This window comes from Ambystoma mexicanum, chromosome 6q (assembly GCF_040938575.1).
Source record: "Ambystoma mexicanum isolate Mex_15411 chromosome 6q, UKY_AmexF1_1, whole genome shotgun sequence".
In the NCBI taxonomy this organism is placed as follows: domain Eukaryota; kingdom Metazoa; phylum Chordata; class Amphibia; order Caudata; family Ambystomatidae; genus Ambystoma; species Ambystoma mexicanum.
The window spans coordinates 1,661,668,294-1,661,693,869 of NC_090937.1; the positions used below are offsets into that span (position 1 = coordinate 1,661,668,294).

Below are 25,576 nucleotides of genomic sequence, written 5' to 3' on the forward strand. Positions count from 1 at the left end.
GTGTTGGGGGCGGCACCAGAGGGGAAAGACTAACATCAGCTAAGCTGACCCTGATGTAAACCAAACAGCCTTCTAAAAGAAAAGCCAGCGTTGCAGAAACTACACTTCGGAAAGGGAAGGAGCAAAGCTCTCGGGCACCCCCCGTCGCTCCTACATGCGCGACTAAAATTGAAGATTTAACCGCTAGCTTCTGGGGGTGGGGTTTAGGGATCACTCATTGGCTTAAGGGAAAATGGACCGAACGATGCAAATAGGCTACACTTGAGCTTTGGAAACATTTGATAGATACACTCAGTCTTCACAGACTAAAAACAGGGACTAGCACCCTCCTTCAAAATGTGGTCTTTTTTGAGAGCTTCAAAGATATATCAGCAGGTTGAGTGCCTGCTGACGATATCAGTGTGTGATCTGCATGTTGCAGGTTTGAGACCTGGCATCAACCCTTTACTAATATCTGAGGTAGTTAAATGAGTACCAAATAGGAATTGTGAAGACAAATTGACTAAATAAGTAAAACATTATAATTATTATTGACACCTCGAAAAAAGAAACACTTGAAGTGTGGTCTTTAATGCACCATCAGCAGCTCTTGCTTAGGAAGCCTGCGCCTCCAATGTGCTACCAAGGAAACACAGCGAGCACGCATTCTTCCCCGAGCCTCCAATGTGCTACCAAGGAAACACAGCGAGCACGCATTCTTCTTCCCCGAGCCTCCAATGGGCTAGCAAGGAAACACAGCGAGCACGCACTCTTCTTCCCCAAGCCTCCAATGGGCTACCAAGGAAACACAGCGAGCACGCATTCTTCTTCCCCAAGCCTCCAATGGGCTACCAAGGAAACACAGCGAGCACGCATTCTTCTTCCCGAGCCTCCAATGGGCTTTCCCCGAGCCTCCAATGGGCTACCAAGGAAACACAGTGAGCACGCATTCTTCTTGCCGAGCCTCCAGTGGGCTACCAAGGAAACACAGCGAACACACATTCTTCCCCGAGCCTCCAATGGGCTAGCAAGGAAACACAGCGAGCATGCATTATTCTTCCCCGAGCCTCCAATGGGCTTTCCCCGAGCCTCCAATGGGCTACCAAGGAAACACAGTGAGCACGCACTCTTCTTCCCCAAGCCTCCAATGGGCTACCAAGGAAACACAGCGAGCACGCATTCTTCTTCCCCGCGCCTCCAATGGGCTACCAAGGAAACACAGCGAGCACGCATTCTTCTTGCCCGAGCCTCCAATGAGCTACCAAGGAAACACAGTGAGCACGCATTCTTCTTCCCCGAGCCTCCAATGGGCTACCAAGGAAACACAGCGAGCATGCATTCTTCTTCCCCGAGCCTTCAATGTGCTACCAAGGAAACACAGCGAGCATGCATTCTTCTTCCCCGAGCCTCCATTGGGCTACCAAGGAAACAAAGCGAGCACGCATTCTTCTTCCCCGAGCCGCCAATGTGCTACCAAGGAAACACAGTGAGCACACATTCTTCCCCGAGCCTCCAATGGGCTAGCAAGGAAACACAGCGAGCATGCATTATTCTTCCCCGAGCCTCCAGTGGGCTACCAAGGAAACACAGCGAGCACGCATTCTTCTTCCCGAGCCTCCAATGGGCTACCAAGAAAACACAGCGAGCACGCATTCTTCTTTCCGAGCCTCCAGTGGGCTACCAAGGAAACACAGCGAACACACATTCTTCCCCGAGCCTCCAATGGGCTAGCAAGGAAACACAGCGAGCATGCATTATTCTTCCCCGAGCCTCCAATGGGCTTTCCCCGAGCCTCCAATGGGCTACCAAGGAAACACAGTGAGCACGCACTCTTCTTCCCCAAGCCTCCAATGGGCTACCAAGGAAACACAGCGAGCACGCATTCTTCTTCCCCGAGCCTCCATTGGGCTACCAAGGAAACACAGCGAGCACGCATTCTTCTTCCCGAGCCTCCAATGTGCTACCAAGGAAACACAGTGAGCACACATTCTTCCCCGAGCCTCCAATGGGCTAGCAAGGAAACACAGCGAGCATGCATTATTCTTCCCCGAGCCTCCAGTGGGCTACCAAGGAAACACAGTGAGCATGCATTCTTCTTCCCCGAGCCTCCAATGGGCTACCAAGGAAACACAGCGAGCACGCATTCTTCTCCCCGAGCCTCCAATGGGCTACCAAGGAAACACAGCGAGCACGCAATCTTCTCCCCGAGCCTCCAATGGGCTACCAAAGAGACACAGCGAGCACGCATTCTTCTTCCCCGAGCCTCCAGTGGGCTACCAAGGAAACACAGCGAGCATGCATTCTTCTTCCCCGAGCCTCCAGTGGGCTACCAAGGAAACACAGCAAGCATGCATTATTCTTCCCCGAGCCTCCAATGGGCTACCAAGGAAACACAGCAAGCACGCATTCTTCTCCCCGAGCCTCCAATGGGCTTTCCCCGAGCCTCCAATGGGCTACCAAGGAAACACAGCGAGCACGCATTCTTCTTCCCGAGCCTCCAATGGGCTACCAAGGAAACACAGTGAGCACGCATTCTTCTTCCTCGAGCCTCCTGTGGGCTACCAAGGAAACACAGAGAGCACGCATTCTTCTTCCCCGAGCCTCCAGTGTGCTAGCAAGGAAACACAGCGAGCATGCATTCTTCTTCCCCGAGCCTCCAGTGGGCTACCAAGGAAACAGAGCAAGCACGCATTCTTCTTCCCCGAGCCTCCAATGGGCTACCAAGGAAACGCAGCGAGCTCACATTCTTCTTCCCGGAACCCAGACCACAGAACAATCTCCTGCTTCACCATTTCCTTCCAGCCAAAAACATGTCCTCCAACACATGGGCTAAGTTGCCTCATCCTTTACCCAGTAATAAAGTCGCCTGGGAAAAGGTCCTCAGGGTCTGACATTACCCCACATTTGCACTCCCACGAAAATCAAGCACTTTCCCCAGATATTCTAGGACTGGAATTAGATCAGAACGTTTTACCCATCCTAGAATATGTCTGGGAAGCCTTTTAGTGGTGCAGGGAAAAAGTCGCCTACCTGGAGACTTTCTCCCAGGGGACTTTTTCACATAGAACCCTTGTTGCTGGACCGGTAATCCCACCTCTTCACCTCCAACTTCTACTAATATCTGGATCTTCAGCCGCCCCTTTCATGCTTAAGCACTTTCCTCTTATGAAGGTATCTAGAGCCGTTTGGGACTGCGTTTGTTCTATAAAAGGTTACCCTAATAGTCAATCCTTGACTGTACCAGGATCACAGAAGCAAACACATATTTTCAAACGTTTTATTAAAAAAAATAGATCAATCAGGAAAAGAAATTAGATTTTACATAAATAGCCTGGTGGATTGTCCATTTACCAAGAAATATATATTTCTGTACATAGGCGAATGCTGGCAAAATAGGGCTTTCTTTGTAGGCAGGTGCTGGAACTATCTCCTCTTCTCTCTCACGCTGTAGTACAGGATCAAGGGTGCGGGCTGTGGAAAGAGAACGGAAAACATGTGAGCGTAAACTCCTAGGCCTGCACTCCACATAAACACCGGATGCGGGATTCCTCGCACTAGCCGGTGGCACAGTGTACTCCTGAACACCCATCAATGAGTACAGCCCAAGGCACTGGACTGTTTGGCAATATCATCCGGGATACAAGACATGGGGCTTGGGGGCAGATCTATAGCAAAGGTATTAACATGGCATTCTAAGATCTTGAAATCTGTGACGTGTCCTTACAATGGAGGTGGCAGCAAAGCTGCCTGGCCGCTGCTAGTGTACGGCGCATCAGCGATTATGGTATAGATTTAGGCACAATATTGCCAGCACATTAAAGAACCATATGGCTATATCAATGATAAAAATATATGTCGAAATGTTGAGAGCTCACACGAGAACAGACCTCCGACGGTGGTGGGCAGTGCTAGCACACACCGCACAGCAGCTTCCCAGTAAGAGCCGGCAGATACCAGAGCGTGGCATTCCCATAAGAGCCGGCACATACCAGAGACCAGCCTTCCTATAAGATCCGGCACATACCAGAGACCAGCTTTCCTATAAGAGCCGGCCATACCACACAGCAGCATTCCCATAAGAGCCGGGGCACACAGCACAGCAGCTTTCCAGTAAGAGCCGGCACATACCAGAGACTGGCATTCCCGTAAGAACCGGCACATACCAGAGACCAGCCTTCCTATAAGAGCCGGCAGATACCAGAGCGCGGCATTCCCATAAGAGCCGGCACATACCAGAGACCAGCCTTCCTATAAGATCCGGCACATACCAGAGACTAGCCTTCCTATAAGATCCGGCACATACCAGAGACCAGCTTTCCTATAAGAGCCGGCCATACCACACAGCAGCATTCCCATAAGAGCCGGGGCACACAGCACAGCAGCTTTCCAGTAAGAGCCGGCACATACCAGAGACTGGCATTCCCATAAGAACCGGCACATACCAGAGACCAGCCTTCCTATAAGAGCCGGCACATACCAGAGACTGGCATTCCCATAAGAACCGACACATACCAGAGACCAGCCTTCCTATAAGAGCCGGCACATACCAGAGACTGGCATTCCCATAAGAACCGGCACATACCAGAGACCAGCCTTCCTATAAGAGCCGGCACATACCAGAGACTGGCATTCCCATAAGAGCCGGCACATACCAGAGACCAGCCTTCCTATAAGATCCGGCACATACCAGAGACCAGCCTTCCTATAAGATCCGGCACATACCAGAGACCAGCTTTCCCATAAGAGCCGGCACATACCAGAGACCAGCTTTCCTATAAGATCCGGCACATACCAGAGACCAGCTTTCCTATAAGAGCCGGCCATACCACACAGCAGCATTCCCATAAGAGCCGGGGCACACAGCACAGCAGCTTTCCAGTAAGAGCCGGCACATACCAGAGACTGGCATTCCTATAAGAACCGGCACATACCAGAGACCAGCCTTCCTATAAGAGCCGGCACATACCAGAGACTGGCATTCCCATAAGAGCCGGCACATACCAGAGACCAGCCTTCCTATAAGATCCGGCACATACCAGAGACCAGCCTTCATATAAGATCCGGCACATACCAGAGACCAGCTTTCCTATAAGAGCCGGCCATACCACACAGCAGCATTCCCATAAGAGCCGGGGCACACAGCACAGCAGCTTTCCAGTAAGAGCCGGCACATACCAGAGACTGGCATTCCCATAAGAACCGGCACATACCAGAGACCAGCCTTCCTATAAGAGCCGGCACATACCAGAGACTGGCATTCCCATAAGAACCGACACATACCAGAGACCAGCCTTCCTACAAGAGCCGGCACATACCAGAGACTGGCATTCCCGAAAGAACCGGCACATACCAGAGACCAGCCTTCCTATAAGAGCCGGCACATACCAGAGACTGGCATTCCCATAAGAGCCGGCACATACCAGAGACCAGCCTTCCTATAAGATCCGGCACATGCCAGAGACCAGCCTTCCTATAAGAGCCGGCACATACCAGAGACTGGCATTCCCATAAGAACCGCACATACCAGAGACCAGCCTTCCTATAAGATCCGGCACATACCAGAGACCAGCTTTCCTATAAGAGCCGGCCATACCACACAGCAGCATTCCCATAAGAGCCGGGGCACACAGCACAGCAGCTTTCCAGTAAGAGCCGGCACATACCAGAGACTGGCATTCCCATAAGAACCGGCACATACCAGAGACCAGCCTTCCTATAAGAGCCGGCACGTACCAGAGACTGGCATTCCCATAAGAACCGGCACATACCAGAGACCAGCCTTCCTATAAGAGCCGGCACATACCAGAGACTGGCATTCCCATAAGAACCGGCACATACCAGAGACCAGTCTTCCTATAAGAGCCGGCACATACCACACAGCAGAATTCCCATAAGAGCCGGGGCACACAGCACAGCAGCTTTTCCATAAGAGCTGGCACATACCAGAGACCAGCCTTCCTATAAGAGCCGGCACATACCAGAGAGCAGCCTTCCTATAAGAGCCGGCACATACCAGAGTGCAACCTTCCTATAAGAGCCGGCACATACCAGAGAGCGGCATTCCCATAAGAGCCGGCGCATACCATGGAGCGGCATTCCCATAAGAGCCGGCGCATACCAGAGAGTGGCATTCCTATAAGAGCCGACACATACCAGAGAGCAGCCTTCCTATAAGAGCCGGCAAACACCACAGAGCAGAATTCCCCTAAGAGCAAGTGCACACCACAGAGCAGCTTTCCCATAACAGCCGACACATCACGCCGAGCAGATTATCCATAAGGGCCGCCACATACTACAGAGCAGTTTTCCCATAAAAGCCTTAGTAGCTTTCCCATAAGAGCCAGCCCATACCGCAAAGCATCTTTCCCATAAGAGCAGGGGCACACATCGCAAAGCAGCTTTCCAGTAAGAGCCGGCAAATACCAGAGAGCAGCCTTCCTATAAGAGCCGGCACATACCAGAGAGCAGCCTTCCTATAAGAGCCGGCACATACCAGAGAGCAGCCTTCCTATAAGAGCCGGCACATAACAGAGAGCAGCCTTCCTATAAGAGCCGGCACATACCAGAGAGCAGCCTTCCTATAAGAGCCGGCACATACCAGAGAGCAGCCTTCCTATAAGAGCCGGCACATACCAGAGGTCAGCCTTCCCATAACAGCCGACACATACCAGAGAGCAGCCTTCCTATAAGAGCCGGCACATACCAGAGAGCAGCCTTCCTATAAGAGCCGGCACATACCAGAGAGCAGCCTTCCTATAAGAGCTGGCACATACCAGAGAGCAGCCTTCCTATAAGAGCCGGCACATACCAGAGAGCAGCCTTCCCATAACAGCCGACACATACCAGAGAGCAGCCTTCCTATAAGAGCCGGCACATACCAGAGAGCAGCCTTTCTATAAGAGACTTCTGAGGCGGGTCAGAAGGAGTCAGACACATTAAGGGTATTTTAAGGGTTCTTTTATTTAAACTATGTGAAAAAGGCCTATTGTTCCTTAACGCTTAAGGGATTACCCTACCTATCTAAAACAAATGGTGCTCCTCTGTCATCAAGCAGTGCAAAATCAAAGTCCTCGGTCCAAAACTAACTATCTGACCCAATCACTAATCAGAACAACTCAAAGTAGGGCAGAAGGTCTCCCTTCTCCTGGTCTTTACTTGTCACCATGTAATCCCCTTATAGAAATGTCTCCCTTTCAATCGTACATTTCCTAAGAATCTTCTTTGAAATTCTCTTGGTATCTTCTTCATGAGCTCTTGTAGCTCTTACAAAACATCCCTGGGTCTGGTACTCTCTTTAGTGATACACTTAAGACAGCTTTCCTTGGGACACACTAACATTCTTGTGTATATTTGGTCGCATATTTCTCACAGTCTTTAAATTCAACGTCTCCTAGGTTTGATATGACTTTATCCAATTGTAGTCTCCCCCTCTCCCGAGTTCTCTTTTTTGGATTATTACTTCTCTTATAAAATTTTCACTTGACAATGTTATCTCACAACACTTATTATTACATGTTTTTGTGGCGTGTTCTCTGCCCTCTTCTACCCTGTATTCATGGGCCCTTTCCCTTCTTCCCAGGGTATTCATTTCCGGTCTCTCTTCACTTTCCATGCAGGGTTATTCGTGATGTCCTTTATTGGCTTCTCACAACTCCAGTTAGGCTGGTTTATTATTCGTATGTCGTCCTTATGACTGGGACTTCCTCCACTCCTATATGGTTGCCCCTGGCGGCCTCCCGCTTGTCCCATTCTCCCGATACCTTCATGTTCGGGAATCTTGCAGGACTCAGCACTCGCCCGGGTAATCGACTTTGTTGTCTGGCTTCTCCGTCTTTGGTTTCACCAGTGTTCCAATCTTGGCTTTGCTGTAGACTGCTGCTGTCTACGGATGCTGGCAATAGGAAGCTGCTAGCGCTCCGAGTTACAAAGATCTCATTGCTGTTAGCTAGGCATTGCGCCCACCACGATACGGTCGTGGTCACACCAACAGCTTGCACGGGACTAAACTTTTCCTGCTGCGAACTACTTCCCCATGATTGGATTTGCTGACCCGCCAGCGTCTCAAGTTGGCCTTCGCCTCTCCAAAGGTCGAGGGCTCCAGGGGCTGCTTCTGCTCCGTGGCTTGCTTCTGCTTTGCCTCTCCAAGGCATGCTTAGGTTAGTTTGTTTTTACTGCTCACCATACACGCACTGTTTTCATAATCCACTCTTCCCAGTTAAATACACGTCTCCCCTTAGAGACAATATTTTCGTTTAATGAATGATTCGCTTCAGCATTGCCTGCAGCCAAATGTAAGTAGGACACATTTTTCATCGCAGGCAGTCCCATATATGCTGAAATGGTGCTTGGTCTAGGGAGTTCCTCATGGGAACGAGAGTCCTTGACCCCTAACAGGGAGCCACTCATAGTGAGGTCCCACTTGCCCAGACCCCTGGGAAGGGTCTTGCAGAGCGTGCTTACCAACCTATCTTAAAAGGGGGTGGCTCCCCCATGGGGGGAAGGGACAAATACTCCCAATTCATAACACTTCACAGACAACACAGCACTGTCCTGTTCTCTAAGAGCCAGCACATACCGCACATCAGTTTTCCCTGTAAGGACGGCACACACAGCACAGCTGTTTTCCAGTAAGTCAGCACACACCACAATAGCAGTTTCCCATAAGAGCCAGCATACTTTGCATAGCAGCTTCTACTAAGAGCCGGGACACATCACCGAGCAGCGGTCTCGTACAAGCCGGCACACACTAGAGAGAAGCATTCTCTTAAGAGAGCGCTCACATGACAGATCAGCTTTCCCATAAAAGCCGGCACATCCCACAGAGTTGCATTCCCATAAGAGCCGCCACATACTTCAGAGAAGCTTTTCTGTAAGAGCCTTCACACACCGCACATCAGCTTTGCCACAATAGCCAGAACACACCAAAGAGCAGCTTTACCACAAAGCCGGCGCACTGCCGCTTTCTCATAACAGCAGGCACATACCGAACAGCAGCTTTCACACAAAATAGCTGGCACACACCACATATCAGCTTTCCCATACGAGCCGTCTAATACCACACACTAGCAAATTCCATGTGAATGTGGGCACATTCCGGGCTTCCAGACACTGCATCATTAATCACTTCACAGAGTACCCACAAGGTGGCCGAACACTGCAAGTCTTGCATGAACTGAAAAGCATCCCTAAATATGCGATGCCTTTACCTCCATACATGGGTTCCCTAACTTGTGAGCCTCCTTTAGCGCAGGCTCGCAGGCAAATCACCACCGCAGCCTCTGGGCCCTTAGAAGTAAGTTTCCCATGGTTTATTGGGCCTCCAGGGCACTCCTGTGCAAGCATCTCCCTTCCTGTTTAGCCCCCCTGCTCCCGCCTCTCTGCCAACCCCGCAACCCGCTCACGCTGTGATTGGTCCATATCTCCAGCTGAGGTCTTAAGCCCGGCACTTACCATCTGATTGATCCTTCTGCCCCATTTCAGACACCTCACTAGGGCAGTCTATGCCCTGGACAGCCTGCGACTACGGGCCCAAAGGAAAAGGGCAGCTCCCACAGAAGCAGCTCCAAATTGTGGCTGTAGGAGAAGAAGGCAGGAAACTCTAGCACCTTTCCCTACTGTCTAGGAAATTCATATCTGGGTTAGTGTCTTCTCAAGTGACTGCCATCTGTGAAAGCTAGACCCGCCTTTCACCCACGAAGGCACAGCAACCACTGAAAGCAAAGAACAGATAGCCAGGTCACTGCCCAAGTTAACTAGGCACCAGTCACCCCCTGCACATATCCAACTGCGCTCCACACCGCTAATGCATAGTACCCCATCAGAGCCCCACCTAAACAGACCTCCATAGATAGAGGCATACCAGAACCTAACCCACAATTTGGACAACCACCCATAGAGGACATCCAACTATCACATACCAAGAGAATAAGAGTCAAATCCAACCAAACACCACAAGACCCTACAGGCGGGCAACCGCCCCTGTAACCTCAATACCTTAACAATGCTACTACCAAAGACCACAAAATGCACAGACAGAGCTGGACACTGCCAAAGAGAATCTGAACAAGGAACAAATCGAACAGTCCAACACCATTGCCCCCCTCTAGTAGAAACCGCCTTGAATACAGAACGCACTCCAACTAACACTCCATACAACAGAACAAATAACACAAGAAGAGAAAAATTGTTATATCTTACACCGTACCTCGCAACAACCTCAACAGTCCAACGCCACCAACAGATCAAAACAGGTGGATTACCAACTGGAACCCGACAAAAAAAAGGAGAGGACCCCAGAAGAGAAAGGTACAAAACCCTATTAATTTCTCCAGTCCTCATTCTGTACATCACAAGAACACAAAAGCACCACCAGCCACCCAATCAAAACATAGAAGGCGATGAAACAGAAGAATTCATCAACGCAACCATCAACCTAACAGACTGCCTTAATGACGAAACCGACTCCACGGATCACCAACCGATCTACGACAACACAGAAACACGCCAACTACACAACCTTAAGACAAATAAAGGACCAAATAACAAACATAACCATGTAAAAAAGATCCATTGCAATCTAATAAACGCTAGATCAATGTCGAAACATGTCACATAAATGTACAACCTCCTGTGCAATGGTGGTTGTAACATCTTATTCATAACCAAAACATGACTAGACAACTATAAAAAAAAAATCACACCCCATAACTACCTCCCCAACAACTTGAAGTGCTCACAAGCAAACAGTAAAAACTAAAGAGGAGGAGGACTGACGATAGCGTACAAGAAAACCCTGAAAATTGAAGCTGAAGATCCACCAATCATCGAAAACTGAATCCCTAGTCCTCAGCCAAACAGCAAACCCAAAGACAAACCTCAAATTCATCCTGGTATACAGACCAACAACATACAATGCAACCTTCGTAGACGCCTTTACAGAAGCCATCACCAACCTAGCCATAGATAGGAACACCTGATAATCCTCAGAGTCTTCAACATCTGGTTTGACGAAGAAACCGCTAACACAGAAAAATCATTAGCCAAACAACTGAGGACAATGAATTCAAATCAGCTAAAGGAGCAACTCACGCGGCAGGTCATACATTGGACGCAATCTTCGCCAACAAAAACCTCATCCCCACATTGCCACCAATACAGATCCTCTGTAGCAGCCACCTCATCATCATCCCTTTTGTGATCACGATTGCCACAACAATAACCAAACAATCCGACAAACTGATGACTATCATGAAAAGAAACTGCAGAACCATTAAAAAGAGCAACCTAGTAGAACTACTGGAAACAAACCAACGGCAACAACTCTGGATGAACCCAATCTTGACAGAAAGGGAACATGTTACTTACCTGTAACTGTTGTTCTCCAGCATGGGTCTGGCATGGATTCACAAGCTCATGAATATTCCCCGTCGTCAGGCTGGGAATCCTCAGTAAAAAAAAACAGTTTAGTTTCTAAACTGTCTTTCTCCTATCCACCAATCACTGAGCTCTGGGTCATCCTGCCCCCACCAAATGACTGCCCTCTACCTAAGCCCCTCCTCTGGCAGCCATCTTCAGATTTGGTAGCATGTAAGTGGCAGTAGGACCAAGACAAGAGCCACAGAGGGGCAGGTGGGAGGGTTTGCAAGTGAATCCCTGCCAGATCCATGCTGGAGAACAACAATTACAGGTAAGTAACTTGTTCCTTCTCCAGCATGGGGTCTGGCATGGATTCACATGCTCATGAATAAAGAATACATAGCAGTACACACATGCACAACCACGGGAGGTTGCAAGGCTCAACAGAAGCAATCTCTTACCTCCTCACCAGGCTCACCTTCAAGCGAAAAGGTTGCAGAGCACTTCTTGGGCGACTCTGGACTCCTCCCTGGAATCCCTGTCGAAGCAGTAGAATTTCTTGATGGTATGCATCGATCTCCATGTAGCAGCCCTGCAGATGTCCAGCAGGACCACACCAGACAAGAACGCTGTTGTAGCAGCGGTCGCTCTGGTAGAATGGGCTCAGACAGCCAGGCAGCGGTTGGTTTGCCAACCGGTGACAGTGGGTGATACAGCCAGAGAGCCACCTGGAAATGAAAGCCTTGGACATGGCCTTCCCATGGTTCACAGGACCAAAGTTCACAAAAAGCTGAGAAGTCTTTAGGAAACTCTTTGTGCGGGCAACATAAAACTTAAGCGCTCAAGCCACATCCAGCGAGTGCAAAGTCCTTTCAGCTGGCAACAAAGGCGTCGGAAAAAACACAAGTAACACCAAGGGCTCATTGAGGTGAAATTCCGATGGCACCTTGGGCATGAAGGAGGGGTGCGTCTGAGATCTGGTGAATGCCTCATTTGAGGAAAAGGTTGTCCGCTTGGTCATGTCGAAGCTCCCATTCGTGGCAAGAGCACAGCTGAGAGAGACGGCAACAGTGTTCTTCACTCTTGCCAGAGGAAACGGGATGTGGAACATCCACTGGGCAACGGCCCAGTGCCATAAGTCTTGCGTCTCCTTGGAGAGCGCCAGGGATCTGGTGTCCCCTCTGCTTCCTGATGTAGAACATTGTGGTGGTGTTGTCCATGGCCTATACCACCTTGCTCTTGAGGGACGGAAGGAAGGACTTGAGGGCCCAAAACACTGCCTGCAGTTCCAACACGTTGACATGTAACATCTTCTCCTCCGGTAGCCATAGGCCTCTTGCATGAAGACTGGCGGTATGCGCTCCCCATCTTTCCAGGGAGGGGTCCGTCGTGACCATCTTCTGATGAGGTGGGGTCCGGAAATCCACGCCTGCAGACAGATGTGCGCACGCTCACCAACACCATATCGCTCGCTGGAAACTCTCGTCGATAGTGATCTTGTCCTCGAAACTTCCAGACACTTCAATCCAACGTACGTCGAGGAACTCGTGCAGTGGACGCATCCGTAGCCTGCACAGCCGAATTAGGCATATGCTTGATGACGACATCATGCCGAGCAGGGACTTGATGGACCTCACCCTGGTGAGCTTCAGGGCCAGCAGCTATTGTACCTTGCCCAGTATGGCCACTATCCTCTCCTCCGATGGAGATGCCAGGCAAGACACCGTTGAGCAGGGTCCCCAGAAACAGCGTGTCCTGCGATGGCACCAAGCAAGACTTTGCATAGTTCACCGAGAACCCCAGATCTGTTAGGAGTTGGACGGTCCTCGCTGTGTGTTCGACGGCAATGTCCTTCGAGCTTGCCTGGATGAGCCAGTCGGTTAGACGTGGATCCCTCATAGATGCAGTTGCACTGCCACCGGCGACAGGCACTAGATGAAAACCCTTGGCGCCGACTTCAATCTGAAGGGAAGGGCCTTTAACTAGTAGTGTTGCCCTTGAAGCATGAAGCACAGGTACTTGCGGTGTCCCTTGTGTATGGGGATGGGAAAGTAGGCGTCTTCAAAGTCCAGCGATGATAGGAAATCCCCCTCTTCCAGCTGTCCCAGCACGTGCTGAAAGGTCACCATCCAAAACTTTTGAGACTTGATGTACTTGTTCAAACGGCGGGAGTCTAGGGTGGACCCCCACCCGCCGGTCTTCTTTTTGACGAGGAAGTGACGAGAGTACACTCCGGAGCCCCAGAGCCTCTTAAGGACGAGCTCCATAGCCACTTTTCGTAGCATGGCCCGCACTTCCAACAGAAGCTGTGGGACGTGGTTTTCCTGCCTAGTCACTGGTGGTATATGCGGACACTCCCGTTGGAACTCCAGTGTGTGTCCGTGGACTAGAGTGTCCAGCACCCAACGGTCGGTGGAGATGGTCTTCCACACGCTGACGAAGTTCGCCAGCGGGCTTCCCACCGGGGTGCTCAGTTGGGGACCCGAAGTCACGGCCAGTTCAATCCTGCATCACTGTCGAAGCGCCGCTGAGCGGGACGACTGAGGTAGGCCAAAGTACCTCCACCAAATCCTTTGGAAGATCCCTGGGATTTGACACCAGAAGTCCGAAAGGACGGCCGTCGTCGTTGAAGCGTGCCCAAGGCACAAGCCGTTTCAGTGTTCGCCTTGATGGCCAGAAGAGACTCGTCCACGGTCTTCACAAACAAATTGTCCCCGTCGAAGGGCATGTCCAACAACCTGGACTGAAATTCCTGGTAGAAATTCGTGGCCCTTAACCATCCCCGTCGACGAAAGCAAATGCTGTGGACCATTTGGCAGAACCCCATGTCGGCGATGTCTGTAGCCACAGTGATGGCATGGTCCGATGCCACCTCACCATCATGCAAGATCTCCAATGCGTCCGCCCTCTTGTCATTGGGGAGAAAGTCCAGAAGGGGAGCGATCTTGAACCAAAGCTCCCTGTCGTAACGTGCCACAATGGCGAGGGCATTGGCAGCCCTGATGGTAGTCTGCGCCAAAGTGATGACTTGCCGTCCCATGGTGTCCAACCTCTTCCCCTCACTGTCTGGGGGTAGGTCGAACGAGCCCGAAGACTTCTTTGCTGCTGTCGAGACCACAGTGTCCAGAGACGGTTGGGAACTCAAACACTTGGGCGGCGAGTCCGGCACCCTCTATTTCTTCTCATACCGGTCCCTCTCCGCCGGGGCCGAGGAAGGGTTCTTCATGAGGGACAGCCCCTCGTCCCAAATGTCATCCAAGAGCGGGACCGACAGCACGTTTAGCCTCGCAAGCTGGTATAGGAAACCCTCTTTCTTCTTCTCTTCAGGGAACAGTTGGAACATCTCCGAGGCCCTGGAGATCATGGTGTGAAATGAGCCAATTTCATCGGGCGGTGAAGCTCTGGGTGCTGGAGAGGGGAGATCCCCCAATCTCCCGTCGTCGTCCTTGCCCGTCGTCACCGTTTCCGGATCCATATCATCCCTCGGGGGTGGAGAGGGAGGGGAAGGGTGACAAGGAGGAGGGTGAACTCTCCTCTTCTTGGCTGGAGGTTCCCCCCAACGGGCCAGGCACCTCGGTCGGGGCCACCGGTAGAAGGGGCATCCTCATCCAGATCTCCAAATACAACGTGTGTAGTGCAGTGAGAATGTCCACTGAGATGTCCGCAGGTGGTTGTGGAGGTGGCTGCTGAGGAGGAGACTGCGACAGCGTTTACGGTTTAGGCTGGTCCAAGCCCACGTCCTGCTGCTCCTCGCCTGTCTCGTCGTCACCTTCATTGTCTCCCTCGTCGGGATCCTTCCCGTAGGGTCTGACTTCGACGTACAGTTCCTCCTGGATGGTTCGGAGATTGGTGAGCTCCTCCTCAGAGGAGATACCCATGCCCTCCCCTTCTCTGCGACCAGGGGAGACGGTTTAGGTGAAATGATAGGCAACATCTTCTCTGGTGTCTTTTCAATAGGCTAGAAAGAGGACTCCCTCCTGGCAGGCAGGAAAACTCTAGCCTTCAGGGTTGTGTCCTGCGGATCTGCCTCGGTGGCCTTCGTGAGGGACGCCACCATTCCTTCCATGGAATCTGGGCCTTCGCTGGATGGATCTGGGCCTTCACAAACTTGGTCGAGTCTGAGGCCTTCACCTTAGGGCTAGGGTCTGAGCCCCGCTCCCCCTTGGCCTGCTCCCTAGGGCCTGTCTGGGACTTCTGCAAGAGCTTGCCCGGACGGTCCGACTTCCTCTTCTTCGAAGATCACGAGTGCTGGCTCGTGGTCGAAGGTGCTGGAGATGTCGCACTCGCCCTGGCCGCCGGGGAGCCCGTCGCAATGGCGCTCCCGGTGGTAGTGGACTTGCAGTGCTTAGCCTTATGTTGGGCCCCCATGGGAGAAGAGCCCTCAAAGGTCTTAGAAGACCGCTCAGCTTTCTTCTTGTGGCCAGGGGAAGCATGCTGTCGGGACTCACCCGGAGCAGGGGCCTTGGCCTGTAGCCACGCCTTGAGACATCTGCAGCGATTGTTCATCGTGCGGGGCACCATCTCCTGACAGAACGCACAGTCACCCTCCACGTGCTTCTGGTCCGAATGCAGGCAATAGAGGCACAGGGAGTGCCCGTTGTCCAAAAAGAGTTCTGCAAGTCGCAGCCTGGGCAAATCTTGAACAGAGGCGTCAAGTCCTTCTCCTCCGCCATGTCCACGCGGTGTAGGTATGAAGAAGCTTCTGGAATCCTCCAAGAAGAAACTCTACAAAATCTGCCCTTGAGGGGCGCTAAAGAATCCGAAAACACGTCCCTGTTAGTCAGGTGGTAGATCGATGGAGCTTGAGGCTCAATTGTCTGGAAAAATGGTGAAACTCTTAGAAAAAGCACAAAACGCAGTAAAAAGCCAGAGAGCTATAGCACGAGGACTCCTACCACTCGAACATGTGGTAAAAATCTGAAGATGGCTGCCACAGGAGGGACTTGGGTAGAAGGCAGTCATTGGCTGGGGCAGTATGACCCAGATACCAGTGATTGGTTGTTAGGAGAAAGACAGTTTAGAAATGAAACTGAAACAGATTTTTTTCTTTACTGAGGATTCGCAGCCTGACAACAGGGAATATTCACGAGCATGTGAATCCATGCCAGACCCCATGCTGGAGAAGTAAGCGTTCTCTAGGTCCAACGACGACAGAAATTCTCCCTCCTCCAGCTGGCCGAGTACGTGCTACAGCGTGATCACCCTGAACTTCTGGGACTTTATATACTTGTTCAGTTGTTGCAGTTCGAGAATGGGCCTCTGTCCCCCGTTCGTCTTTCGTACGAGGAAATACCTTGAGTAAACTATGGAGCCCTGGAGCCACTTTGGGACCAGCTCTATCGCCTCTTTCTTTAACATGGCCGGACCTCCAGCAGCAGCTGATGGATTTAGTTTTCCTGCCGGGCCACCGGTGGTACTGGAGTACACCTTTTTGTTGGAACTCTAGGGCGAGAGCGTCCTGAACCCAATCGTCGGTGGAGATGGTCTTCCACACGCCGACGAAATTCGCCAGCCGGCCTTCCACCGGGGAGCATGGGTGAGGGGCTGACTTCTTGGCCAGTTCAATCTTGCTTGGAGGTCGACAGCCGCCTTCTGGTCCCCGACGATGATGGTGTCTGGCCCCGAAGGCCTTGGAGCGACCCCCTTTGACTTCCTGGGTCAAGGAGCGGGAGGGATGGTGGTAAGAGGAGGAGCCTCTGCTGAAATCCCTCGAAGACTGGCTAGACTTCCCTCCTGAGGAACGAAAGGACAGCCGTCATTGCTGTAGAGTGCCTAGGTCACGTGCCGTCTCTGTGTCCGTCTTGGTGGCCTGGAGGGATTCATCCACAGCCTTCCCGAACAGGTTGTCCCCATTAAAGGGCATGTCCAAAACCCTTGTTTGGACCTCCTGCCTAAAGTTGGTGGCCTTGAGCAAGCCACGACGGTGAAGGCAGACGCTGTTTCCCATCTGGCGGAACCCTGCGTCCGCAATGTCCATGGCCACCGTGATGCTGTGATCCAATGGCACCACGCCTTCTTGTAGGATCTCCAAAGCCTCTACCCACTTGTCGTCGGAGAGGAAGTCCAGGAAAGGAACCAGCTTAAACAACGGCTCCCGGTCATATCTGGCCACGATAGCGAGGGCGTTGGCAGCCTTGACCGTCATTGCCACGGATTAGATAACCTTTCTACTCATCGAATCCAGATTCTTCCCCGTGTTGTTCGGAGGGGTGGACGACGAAGACGCCAAACTCGATTTCTTCCTGGCGGTCGCCGGGTCCGGTGACGGTGGAGACCGCAGGCACTTGGATACAGAGTTCGGCACCCTGTGCTTCTTTTCCAGGCGGTCTCTCTTCGCTGTGGCTGTAGAGGGGGTTCTTCATCAGAGCCAGTCCTTCATCCCAAACATTGTCCAGGAGCGGGACTGAAAGGATGGTCTTCCCCTTAGCCTACCAGCGCAGATATAAGAAGCCTTCCTTCTTTTCCCCGGTGTGAGCTGGAAAAGCCGATGCTCTAGCGATCGTTGCATGGAAAGATCCTTTCTCATCTAGAGGAGGCGCTCTGGGCGGAGGCGACGGGAGCTCCCTCATCCCGCCGTCATCGTCCGTGCCCATTGTCGCTGTGTCCGAGTCCGTCTCTCTTGGGGGCCGGGGGGAGAGGAGTGTTGTAGAGGGGGGGTGGCTAGCATGGAGGTGTGGGGTGCCTCCCCCTCTTCTACGTCGGTGGTTCCCCCGGTGTCAATGTGGCGGCCAGTACTGGTACTGCTGGAGGAGCAGGCGGAGGGGTCGCCGGCATCCTCCTCTGCATCACGGACACCAGTGTATGGAGGGTCGAGAGGATGTCCAGAGAAAGGTCTCTAGGTGGTATTCAGGGTGTAGGGGCGCTAGGGTCTGGGCCTGGACGTCCTGGAGCCCCTTGTCTTCGCCTCCAGAGATGGTAACCCCGTCAGCGTCACCATCATCATCACCCCTGTCATGGGGTGAGTCCCCAGCATCTCCCTCGTCTTCATCGCCCTCCTGGATGGTAATGATCTCATCCTCACCCCCCCCTTCTTTGGGTCCAGAGGGGTCAGTCTTGGGCCAAAGTTCGGCATCCTCTTCACCGGGGTCTTCTCAACCGGCTTGTTCGAAGCCTCCTTTCTGGAAGGGACACCCTGGCTGTCACCAGGGTACCCTGCGGGTCCACCATTACGGCCTTTGAAAGCGACACCACCTCGAGGGAGGGTGACGATTTCGCCTGGTGCACTTGGGTCTTCACCGAAAGGCTGTGACCCTTGACCGTTTGGCCTTTTCCTTCCTGGCCGTGTTGGACACCTTGTCCTGCTTGGCCTTCTCCCTCGTGGATGGGTCAACCACTGCACCCTACCTGGCCTTCTCCTGCTTGGCCTTCTCAAGATTCTCAGCTTCCCGGGGGTAGCTGACTTCCTTTTGGATAACGACCCAGAGTAGTGGCTGGAGATCGATGCCGATGGGGATGCCGATCGCACCCTGACCGTCGCGGGACCTGCAGCAGCGGCGACCCAGAAAGAATCAGACTTGCAGTGTTGGGCCTTTAGTTGGGTCACCATGGGTGGTGTGCCCTCAAGGGACTTAGAAGCGATCCGGGAGAGGCATGCCCCTCAGTACCACACAGTGCAGAAGCCTTGGTACAGACACTGGGAATGCTTGTCGTCCATGTACACATTCCTCAAACTGCAGTTGGAGCAGAGCTTGAAGAGGGAAGCGCCGTCCTTCTCGTCCGACATGATCCACGCGGTGTAGGTCTGAAGAATATCCTGGAAGCCTCCAAGAAGAACACTTGACGAAAACAGCCCATTGAGCGGTGCGGAAAAAAATGCGAAAATGGGTCCCTGTTAGTTGGATACAAGATCGATGGAGCACACGGGCTCGATTGACCGAAAAGAACAAGTTACTTTCTTACCTGGTAACGTTCTTTCGATGGGATGGTCCGACGACGTATTCCATATCTAGGACAGGTAATGTCCACAGCTGTGCTGCTTCGGAAAATCTTTGGCGTCTGTGTCCTGCGTCGATGACGTCGATGCGTCGTCCCCGAGGACCTCCTCCGACGGCCGACGTCACCAGATGTGATAAGTAGGACGCACAACGCCCATAGCCTCAGTTATAGTTTTTTCCCAGAACGTGTGCCACCAGTTTTCTGCCAGTCAGACACACAAGGCCTTGCGGAACGTAAGCTGCAATCGCAAAAGAAATTCTGCAGCGGGGAAGGCAGGGGGGGGTGCGATATGGAATACGTCGTCGGACCATCCCATCGAAAGAACGTTACCAGGTAAGAAAGTAACTTGTTCTTCGAGGGGATTGGGTCCTCCGACGTATTCCATATCTATGACAGACTGCCAAAGCAGTACCAAGCAAGGAGGTGGGAAAGAATTTAGTATACAAATTTAGCATGCCCAATCAAATTGCGGTATAGAGAACTGCCTTGCCAAAAGCCAGATCTTGCCCTCTGATGGAATCGAGGGAGTAGTGACGTACAAAAGTATGTACTGAAGCCCAGGTGGCTGCATCACAGATTTGACGAATAGGAACTCCCCTCTGCAGGGCAGTAGACGCAGCCACTCCCCTCGTAGAATGGGCCCGCAAGCCAGCCGGAGGGTCCTTACCCGCCAAGCGGTAACACTCGGAGATAGCCAAAATAATCCAACGAGACGAAGTCTGTTTCGTCACAGCCTGTCCCAAACGCTTTCCAGCGTAACCAATGAAAAGTTGATCGTCCACTCTGACCCGGGACATGCGCGAAATATAAAAGCTCAATGCGCTCCTAGGATCAAGCCTTTGGAGCCTCTCCTCTTCCTTACCAGGATGTGGAGGAGGATAGAACGCCGGAACAACAACCTTCTGGCTCAAATGAAATTCCGAAACCACCTTCGGAAGAAAAGAAGGACGAACTCTAAGGACAACCCTGTCCTTATGAAACACATGGCTTAACTGAAAGTGCCTGTAACTCACTCACTCTGCGAGCGGAAGTAACCGCAACCAAAAACACAGTTTTCAGAGTCAACAGCCTCAAAGGGCAAGAATGTAAAGGCACAAACGGAGCACCCATAAGAAACTTAAGAACAAGGTGCAAATCCCAACCTGGCACCAAAAAAGGTGACGGAGGGAACACATTAGTGAGCCCTTTCAAAAACTGCAAAATTAAAGGAATCTTAAAATAGGAACACTCTTCAGACGAGCGCTTAAATATGGACAGCGCCGCCAGGTAACCTTTAATGGTCCCCACTTGCAAGCCCCTGTGGGCCAAAGAAAGCAAAAAAGACAGACCCATGGGAATGTCACATTCAAAAGGAAACGGTACAGAGACTTTGTTGCCGGCCGCCTGGCCGGGAGCAACACCTCCATCACGTCTTCAGGGAGGTCCCAATCCTTATTTCTCAACCTTTCAGAAGCCAAGCGTGAAGATTGAGGGATCTGACCTCCCTCCCGTGAGAGCAGATCGTCTCGGTAGGGAAGACGACGTGGAGGGCAGATGGACAAGTCTAGAAGGTCCGGGTACCATGTCCTACGGGCCCACGCCGGAGCAAAGAGGATCATCCGGAAACCGAACCTCCGTAACCTCCGCAGCACTTGCGGGATGACGGGGACTGGAGGAAACGCATACAGCAGTGGGAATGACCACTCCACCACGAACGCGTCTCCTAAGGCTCCTTTTGGAGGAAATTCCCGCGAGCAAAACCTTTTGCACTTCCGGTGGACACTGGAGGCGAAGAGATCCACTTGAGGGGTCCCCCAAAGGGCGAAGATCTCCAGGAGAATCTCCTCAGCAAGCTCCCACTCGTGAGAGATCGTGCTCTGCCTGCTCAGAGCATCCGCCGTCTCGTTGTCGTCTCCGGCCAGATGAACCGCCGAGATCGAAACTTCCTGCTGGATGGCCCAGAACTCGAGCTGCATCGCCTCCCTGCACAGCGGAAGTGACCCTGCCCCCCCCCTTTTTGTTGAGGTAGTGCATGGACACCGTGTTGTCCGTTAGAATCAGGACACTCTTTCCACGAACAGTCGGCAGAAAAGCCTTCAGGGCTAGCCTGACGGCCCTCAGCTCCAACAGATTGATATGGAGTCTGGACTCCGACGGAAACCAACGACCGATGACTGTCAACTCGTTGGCATGAGCTCCCCATCCCGTGAGGGATGCGTCCCTCACGATCGTCACCTCGGCCAGGGCAGCCAAAATGGGGCCCCCTTCATCAGATTGCCCTCGACGGGCCACCACAGAAGGTCCCAGGCTACCGAGGGCGGCACCTGAACAGGGTCCGACAGCCTGCCGGAGGACTGAGACCACTTGAGCTTGAGTGCCCACTGCAAAGATCTCATCCGCAGACGAGCCTCTGGCACCAGAAGAATGCAGGATGCCATGAGGCTGAGCAGTCTCAAGAATTCGGACGCTGGGAGATTCTGGGCAAGCTGAAACTTGTGCACCATCTGCTGAATGTAAAGAGCCCTCACCTGAGGAGGAAAACACTGCCCTAGGGACGTGTCGAGCACTGCTCCGATGTACTGGAGCCGCTGCGTTGGTGTCAAATGGGACTTCTTTAAATTGAGGGAGAAGCCCAGCCTGTGAAGGGAGTGGCAGGTGACGGGCAGATGATCCAGGACTTGCTCGGGAGAGCTCCACCTGATCAACCAATCGTCCGATGCGCTGCCACCACCACCATGAGCTTGGTAAAAACCCTAGGGGCGGAGGTCAATCCGAACGGCAGGACCCGAAACTGAAAGTGCGAGTCGCCAACCGCGAACCTCAGGTACTTCTTGTTCTTGGGATGGATCGGCACATGGAAGTAAGCATCCTTGCGGTCGAGAGACACCAACCGGTCCTGAAGTTGAAGGGCCTGGAGGACTTGAGAAAGAGTTATCATCTTGAACTTGTCCTTCCTGAGGAGCTTGTTCAAACCGCGCAGGTCCATGATGGGTCTCAATCCCCAGTCTTTCTTCGAAATCAAAAAATAAGGGGAGTACCATCCCTTGTTCCTCTCCGCTACAGGCACCAGTTCTATGGCGTCTTTCTCCAGCAGGGCTTGAATTTCCTGCGCAAGGAGCTGATCCGGACTCTTCAAAGAGAAGTTCCCTGGTGGATTTTCGTGAGGCCTCTGCCGAAAAGGAAGACATTAGCCGTGGGTTATGATCTCCAGAACCCACACATCCGAAGTAATGGCTTGCCACTCTACAAGATGCCGCGCCAGCCTTCCCCCCAACAGGCGAACCATGGGACCTGGCCTCATGACTGAGTGGTAGCGGCTGCGGGGTTGCCTGAGGGCAAAGAGGCAACTGCCCGAGCGGCCTTGGCACCTCGAGTACCTTCGTTTCCACCTCTGGCACTCTTACGATGGCCTCTTTGACTGCTAGCTCCCCTCGCTTTACTGAAGGACGAGTAATAGTGAAAGGAACCTCCCCTCCATTGCTGTCCCCTAGGACGAAAAGGCGGAGGTTGGCGAACTGCAGCGCCCAACGACTTCGCTGCAGCTTTTGAGGTCTGCAACCTCTCAAGGCTCTCGTCAGCCTTGCTGCCGAAAAGGTGTTCACCGTCAAAAGGCATGTTGAGGAGCCGGGACTCCACATCAGGAGCGAACCCAGACTTCCGCAACCACGCAAACCTGCGCATTACGGTGCTCCCCGCCATGGACCGGCGGACACAATCCGCCAAGTCCAAACCCGACTGAACGGCCTCACACATAGCATCCTTGCCATCCTGAACCATAGCAAGGAAACCACCCCGTTCGTCCCCTTCGGGAATATGATCAGCCGCTAATGCAACACCTCCACAGAGTGTGTGTGAAACGAGACAAGGCACATATGGAGTCGGCCTCCTGAAGCGCCATACCCCCCCCGAAGAAAACACTTTCTTCGCCCAGCCGTCAAAAGGTTTGTCGTCCCTATCCAGAGGGATGGTAGGATACGACGCCTACTTTGCCGGGGCCGTAGCCGCCTGCACCACCAAACTCTCCGGGGTGGGGTGCCTAGACAAGTAGCAGGGGTCGCTACTGGCTGGACGGTATTTTCGCGACAAAGACTTGGCCACTGCCGGGAGACTCTCCGGGGCAGCCCAAGCCGCCACCACTCTTCTCTGCAGAGCCATATGAAAAGGCAAAACCGGGTCAGTGAGTAGACCGAGATCAAGGATGTCCGTGAGATCATCCTGAACGAACTCCCCTGGGGGAGCTGGCCATCCCAAGTACTCGGTAACCCGAGACATAATGCGCCAATATGAAGAATCGGCATGAGTGCCAGGCTCCGGCCGACAAAACTCCACCTCCGGAGAGGTGTCCAGTCCACTGGCATCATGCAGCGACTGCCTCAGGTCATCAAACTGTCTATGGGCCGAGATAAGGTCATCTGGAACTGTAACCGGAACCAGGCCGCCATCAGAGCCTTCATCACCATCTGAAATGTACTCCAGGCAGGGAGAGGAAGACCTCTGTGGACCAAAGCAGTGCCAGACCTTAGCCATAGCCATTCTAGGGGCAAACCCCATGCCACGGGGCCCCTCCGACACCACCGCCGAACGATTTGGCGCCGGCATCGATTGAAAAGGCGTCGAGGGCGCCGAACGAATTGGCGCCGACAGAACAGGCGTCAACATCGAGCTGCAGCGCCGCCAGCATCGGCGGCGTCGACACAGTCCTCGAAGCCGGAGCTCCGAGCGTGTCTCTCGACAACCTAGGCGCCGACGGCATCGACGACGACCCCCTCGGAGGCGGAGCCTCGAGAGAAATAGTCGACGACATCGGTGCCACAGGCGTCGATGTCTTCTTCGAAGACGGCACAGGATCACACGTCTCGAGCGCGTCGAGGACCGGGGCCTGGCACGGGCATGGCGAGAAGGGCTACCCTTGTCCGAGCGGTCATCCGTCGAAAGCCCCTCAGACCTCGACTTCCGGGGCTTAGACACCCAGCCTACCGACAGCTTCTTCTTGCGTTCCTGCAAGGCCTTTCCGTGAGCGACTGGTAGTCGACACAGTCGTCCGTATCATGGGCCTCCCCGAGGCACCAGAGGCAGGCGTCGTGCGAGTCCGTGACCGACATCTTGGACCCACAGTCCCCGCAGTTCTTGAAGCCCGTACGCGGGGTTGAAGATGAGAAAGACATTGCCACGAACAGGTCTTCACAACAAACCGAACAGGTTCAACGAACCGAGAATTGAAAACAGCAAAAACTCCAACGAGTCGAGGCGTACCGAGATTCACGAAGCGAACACGTTCGAGAAAAAAACAGAACAGGCTATGGGCGTTGTGCATCCTACTTATCAAATCGGGTGACGTCGGCCGTTGGAGGAGGTCCTCGGGGCGGCGCATCGACGTCATTGACGCAGGACGCAGACGCCAAAGATTTTCAGAAGCAGCACAGCTGTGGACATTACCTGTCATAGATATGGAATACGTCGGAGGACCCAATCCCCTCGAAATAAAGTTTAACTCTCAAAAAGCAAAAAGCGCCACAAAACCCTGAAGAGCGAAGCACGCCGACTCCCAACACTTGAATGTGTGGTAAAATCCTGAAGATGGCTGCCAGAGGGGGGGCTTAGGTAGAGGGCAGTCATTGGCTGGGGGCAGTATGACCCAGAGATCAGTGATTAGTATATAGGAGAAAGACAGTTTAGAAAACAAAACTAAAACAGATTTTTCTTTTACTGAGGATTCCCAGCCTGACGGCGGTCAATATCCATGAGCATGTGAATCCATGCCGGACCCTATGCTGGAGAAACAAATACTGCACAAATGATCTCCAAGGAAAAACCTTTCACCCCATCGTGCAAAAGAGCAACAGCAAAATTGTTTATGACACTACTAAGTGCCATGAAAAGAAAAAAGCAGGAAGCTTGAACTAGAAGGGAGGGAAAAAAAAACTACCAGGTAAAGAAATTCCAATTGCAACGACAAGTCCACTCATACAAAAAGGAAATCCATAAGGATAAAAAGAAATACTACGACAACAGAATCAACAAAGCCGCCAAAACTGTTTAAAATCAAACTAAATAAAAGCCCTCTGTGGCTGCAGAAACACACCAATACATTCACTGAAATTGTGCAACGACCTCGCAGACCACCTCAAAAACCAAATCGGCACCATCCAACAAATCATACGAACCAGACCAACCAACCACAACTTTATTTATAGAGCACACCCACTAAACAATACAACATGCAACCTACTCAGCCAACCGAGGATCGTCAGAAAAAACTGAAGCTTCCCCCAAATATCAGCAGAGACATTAGTCAACGTTGTAAGCAATAGCAACAAAACAGGCTTAC

At 52.5% G+C, this 25,576-nt stretch overlaps 1 protein-coding gene across 3 annotated transcripts in view; it reads right to left on the reverse strand.

The window, feature by feature from the left end:
* Positions 1-3,242: 3,242 nt before the first annotated feature.
* The window catches only part of PCGF1 (polycomb group ring finger 1), a 253,872-nt gene continuing 231,538 nt past the window's right edge, over positions 3,243-25,576 (reverse strand). For all 3 annotated transcript variants that reach the window (XM_069632496.1, XM_069632495.1, XM_069632497.1), the window contains exon 9: positions 3,243-3,450. In XM_069632496.1, coding sequence (XP_069488597.1) covers positions 3,403-3,450 — 48 coding nt within the window. In that variant the 3' untranslated portion in view covers positions 3,243-3,402. The remainder of the gene's footprint in view (positions 3,451-25,576) is intronic.